The sequence below is a fragment of the Crotalus tigris genome, unplaced genomic scaffold, assembly GCF_016545835.1.
Source record: "Crotalus tigris isolate CLP2741 ecotype Arizona unplaced genomic scaffold, ASM1654583v1 scf7180000017916.3911339, whole genome shotgun sequence".
NCBI classification, from domain to species: Eukaryota; Metazoa; Chordata; class Lepidosauria; order Squamata; family Viperidae; genus Crotalus; species Crotalus tigris.
This window is the reverse complement of record NW_024096718.1, coordinates 1,283,466-1,288,563: the sequence shown is the minus strand read 5'-3', so window position 1 is coordinate 1,288,563 and position 5,098 is coordinate 1,283,466. Positions and strand designations below refer to the sequence as shown.

The following is a 5,098-nucleotide window of genomic DNA, read 5'->3' as shown; positions in this document are numbered from 1 at the left end:
GCAAGCAGCCATTTCGAGGCCAGAGAGCTCACCCCATCAGAAGAGGCAAGTGATCCCACAAGCATACCTCCCATAGGAGGCCGGCTGTCCTTTTACTATAATGCATGGGCAGCCACAACTACAGATTCTTGGGTTCTCAACACTATATCACAAGGTTTAATGTTAGAGTTTCGGGCACATCCTCCGGACCGTTTCTGGAGTTGCCCCGCCCCCATTAGTAGGAGTAGAGTGGCCCTCATGTCGGAGGCCATTTCCCACCTGTTACAAATACGGGCCATAGAACCGGTACCGCAAGACCAGGCAGGGCAGGGGTTCTACTCAACACTGTTCCTAAGTTTTCAGGGGGTTGGAGGGCAATCCTTGATTTAAAGAAATTAAATCATTACTTGATGTACAGGAAGTTCAAAATGCAATCATACAGTCAATTTTGGCCAGCATCCGGCAGGGAAACTTCCTAACATCAATAGACTTAACTGAAGCCTATCTCCATATTCCTATTCTCCCTGGGCATCGCAAATTCCTCAGATTTTGCTACAATCACCAGCACTACCAATATAGAGCCTTACCATTTGGCCTATCCGCAGCTCCTAGAGTTTTTACAAAGGCACTGGCAATGCTGGCAGCTCACCTCAGACAGATCCCGGTCCGTGTCCAATGTTATTTAGATGACATTTTAATACAGTCCTCCTCCTTCCAGAGGGCCCAGTCTGACTTCACCCTTGCTATTAGGACCTTTCAGGAGCATGGGTTTTCTGTAAATTTCCAGAAAAGCCATACTATACCTTCAACCCGGCTCCTTCATTTAGGGGCAGTAATAGACACCAGCAACTGCATGGTCTATTTGTCCCAGGACTGACAGGACAGCATCAGGGCTCTTGTGCAGAGAATTCGCCAGGACAAGGTAGTCACCTTAGCCTTATTATCCCAGCTGTTAGGGAAAATGGTATCCTGTGTGCACATTGTACCGTGGGCCCATCTTCATGCCCGGGAACTGCAGTGGGTCCTTCTTCCCTTTCAGAAACTATGCATCAGCACTTCCAGGCAGAAGGTTCAACTTCCGCAGTCGGCGTTGAACTCCCTTTGATGGTGGGCTTCCCTGGCACTGGCACGGGGCACAGAGTTCAAGGAACCAGCCAGAACTGTCCTCACCACAGACGCCAGCCTATTCGGCTGGGAAGCACACCTCCAGTCGCAATGGGCTCAGGGTTGGTGGTCCCAACAGGACCTATTAAACAATATCAACTGGCTGGAACTCAGGGCCATTCAACTGGCACTACAACATTTCAAAAATGTGATAGCGGGTCAGCACATATTAGTGCTTATGGACAACATAGCTGCCAAGGCCCACATAAATAGACAGAGGGGGACAAGGTCCAGACCCCTTATGCAGGAGGCCAGACGATTGGGGTCTTGGGCAGAGCTGAACCTTCCTTCCATCAAGGCGGAGCACATATTCGGGGCGACAAATCACCAGGCGGACTCACTAAGCAGAGCCACAGTGGACCATGGCAAATGGCTCTGGACCCGGGAGTGTTCAGGGAAATCGTGGACAGGTTTGGTGCCCCAACCTTAGACCTTTTTGCCTCCCCAACCAACAAACAACTACCAAGGTTCCTTTCCAGGTTCCTGTCTCCATCAGCAGAGGGGACAGATGCCCTTCGCAGTCCCTGGCCCAGGGAACTGCTGTATGCCTTCCCTCCCTTTCCGCTCCTTCCAGCCACGATCCGCAGGATTTTACACGAGCAGGCGGAAGTTCTCCTGGTCGCTCCTCATTGGCCACAATGACCGTGGTTCGCGCACCTGGTGGAGCTATCCATCTCACCCCCATGGAGGATTCCGGCAGGTCGTATCACCCTCACACAAGGGGATATCCAGCACCCGGACCCGCAGTGGCTCAATCTAACCATTTGGCACTTGAGAGGCAGGCCTTGAGCCATGACTCATATTCGTCGAGGGTGATAGCTGTGATTCAACAATCCAGGCGCGCCTCGACGAATAGAATATATGATGCCACTTGGAAGAGTTTCTGCAATTGGTGCTCAGGGCATAAGGTGGAATTCTCGAGTGTCTCGGTTCCTATTGTGCTGAAATTCCTGATGGATGGGTTAGATAAAGGGCTATCCCCGAGCACAATCCATAGACAGGTTGCTGCTCTCGCTACTGTCCTCATATGCGAAAATGCCACCCCTCTGACTCACCATCCCTTGGTTCGTTCCTTCTTGAAGGGAGCTAACAACGCCAAGCCACCTCCAGTTCACCGATACCCCTCGTGGGACCTAGAACAGGTCTTACAAGCTCTGATTGCACCCCCCTTTGAACCTATGGAGACATGCTCACTTGATTTGTTATTAATGAAGGTGGCATTCCTTGTGGCAATCACATCAGCCAGGCGTATTTCGGAGCTGGCCGCTCTTTCCGTCAGGGAGGACCTATGCATTTTCTTCCCAGACAAGGTAGTCCTCAGGCTTGACCCTTCCTTTGTTTCCAAGGTGAACTCTCTGTACCATAGGTCCCAGGAAGTAGTTTTACCAATTTCTGTCCTGACTCATCCCAGGACACTGAGAGCCAGTGGAGCACACTGGATGTCTGCAGGGCATTGCAGTGTTATATCAAGCAGACTTCAGTTTTCCGAAGGTCCGAGGCCTTGTTCATCTCCTTCCAAACTTTGGCCAAAGGTCAGAAAGTCTCTTCATCAACTATAGGGAGGTGGATCAGGTCTTGTATTGCCCTGGCATACAAGAACCAGTCATTACCGGTCCCTAGAAATATTACAGCCCATTCCACCAGGGGTGCTGCTACTTCTGCAGCTCGGGCGACACGGGCTTCTATAGGGGAAATTTGCAGGGCGGCCACGTGGTCTTCCCCTTCGTCCTTTATCCGTCATTACAAAATTGACCAATATGCATCTTTGGATGCCTCCTTTGGCCGCAGAGTTTTGCAGAAAGTATTGCCATCTAGAACATCACAGGCCCAAACTGACTCCCTCAGGGACACAGGACTTTGGTAAGTCCCACTAGTGGAGTCTCCATCCAATCATGCTGGAGAAGGGGCATTGTCTTACCTTTTCTCAGCATGATGATGGAGACTCCACCCCCTCCCAGATAAGGTCAGTTGGTCCTGATTCCAATAATGGAAACGCAATTGCATGGGCTAATGTCTGTACATCGACTCAGTCTCAAACTGGAACATGGGGACACAGTAGAGGCGTAACTTTAACTCTGACTTAGTCTTATTGGAGCAGCAAGATTAAAACAACCCACTAGTGGAGTCTCCATCATCATGCTGAGAAAAGGCGTTCAGGTAAGACAACGCCCCTTTCTAAACTTCAAATTCCAAAGTCTTATACCTTCCAAATTCCAAGCTCATTCCTATTTGTTTTTCTTCCATTTCAAAGCTGGAGAATTTTCAGTATTTCTGGCTTTGATGGATAACAGTTTGCAACAACTAAAGAGAGCTGCCCAGGAAAGCATCCATTCATGAAATATTTCTGGGCTTATTAAGAGGACTTCCATCTAGTAAAAGATTCTCTTCTGGCAGCCCCCCCCAAAAAAAAACTTTAGGAAGGAGATAGTGATAGAACATTAGGTCTAATTATATATTAACAGATTTACATAAAAATACTCAATTGTAGAAAAAAAAAGTCTTCATCAGGGTCCAGTCCAAGCCAGGAATAAACAAAATGGAGACTGCTTTAGAAAGAAGATTGGAGTTGAAGACCAGAACCAAAACATGAGGGTCTGGAGCATCTGACCACTTGTTGCTGGGAATGGTGGGTTTTTATACCTTCTTGGGCTTTTGTGTTTGGAGTTCCTGTTCCTGTGGCATGAACTTTAACCTGAGGTTCAGTGTGCCTTTCTGGTATTGGTGGGTTAATCCTATTATGTTCCAAAGGTCATGTTATATCTACAGTTCTTTAGGCATTGAACGAGGCAGTGTTGAATTAGCAAACAAATTTATTAACTCAGAACAGAAGCAGCCCTAAAAGTTGCTGCACAGCTATTTATACAGTTAGCCTCTAGGTGGCAACCAATAGGTTTAAAGTAAGAGTTCCCCGCCTAAAACCTCATTATCAGCTTGGAGACAGCCAGTCTGGCTTTCAGTAACAGCAACTGTCAAACAATACAGAAATGTAGGTCAGATATTAAGCAAGTGATTTAAAACAGTTGTGGCCAATATATTACACCCCTTTCCCCTAGATGGCTCAAACTCTCAATTGCTGGACATAGTCCTGCAGATATTTAGGTGGCCTTCTTGACCGTTCTGAATGTCTAGGGGTTGCAGGTCTACTGGCTGAGTAGACCAGGACTCTGAGGTCCAGTGAAGTCAGGTTGACTCAGGTCCCTTTGGCTGGCCAGTCCCGGTCGGCCTAAACCAAAGTCCAATCGTGCAGCAAAGTCTTCAGAGCTGTCCCCCAGCACGGTTTGCTGGTCCTGTTCAGCAGATACTGTCTTTCTGTCCGGGGGAAGCTCTCCTATGGCCTTTTCCCTATCTCCTTGAGTAAGAGTTCTGCTGGAGTGTGCAAGCTCCTCTGTTGGCCTGCTGTTGCACGGCCCTTGCGTGTGGCCCTCTTGAGAGGCCTGAGCCAGCAACTGGTTCACTAGCCTCCGACACAGCTGGTCAATGTCGGCGAATGACTCACCCATCTTCTAGGACCACCTCATAGAGTGGTCCCAACACCTTAACAACCACAGCTGCCACCCACAAAGCTCCTTGCCTGTAATTCCGGGTCCAAACCCAGTCACCCACTTGCAAATTCCGAGGTGCCTTTGGCTGAGCACAGTCCGAGGCAACCCGTTTGGGATGCAGCCTGTCCAGCTTGGTGATCAAACATCAGTCCCATCTGAGTTTGGCAGGGCTTCTGCCTGTGGCGGTACAAGGAGTTGTGTGTTGGCAGAGTAGAAAATCTTCCAGTCTGTGATGCCAATCCCCTGTGACAATCTGTTTTAGTGATTTTTTGGTTGTGCAGACCATGCGTTCCGCTTGGCTGTTTGAGGCCGGATGAAAGGGAGCCGATGTGGCATGTCATGCTAGATTTGCCCTGAGGAAAGACTGGGATTCAGAAGTGGTAAACTGAGCCCCATTGTCTGAGATTAACATA

General features: G+C 49.0%; 1 protein-coding gene across 1 annotated transcript; it reads left to right on the top strand.

The window, feature by feature from the left end:
* Positions 1–1,373: 1,373 nt before the first annotated feature.
* LOC120308450 lies at positions 1,374–3,480 on the top strand. Its single transcript, XM_039344530.1, has 2 exons — positions 1,374–2,391; positions 3,395–3,480. Exons 1-2 carry the CDS (start codon positions 1,506–1,508, stop codon positions 3,478–3,480), a joined length of 972 nt encoding a protein of 323 aa, XP_039200464.1. The 5' UTR covers positions 1,374–1,505.
* Positions 3,481–5,098: the final 1,618 nt, after the last annotated feature.

What these genes read in the sequence shown, in the direction of transcription:
- LOC120308450 (XM_039344530.1), top strand. Translation starts at nt 1,506, where the DNA reads ATGGCAAATGGCTCTGGACCCGGGAGTGTTCAGGGAAATCGTGGACAG. An exon ending in GGCAATCACATCAGCCAGGC is followed by an intron (nt 2,392 to 3,394) that starts GTATTTCGGAGC and finishes TCCATTTCAAAG; the next exon opens with CTGGAGAATTTTCAGTATTT.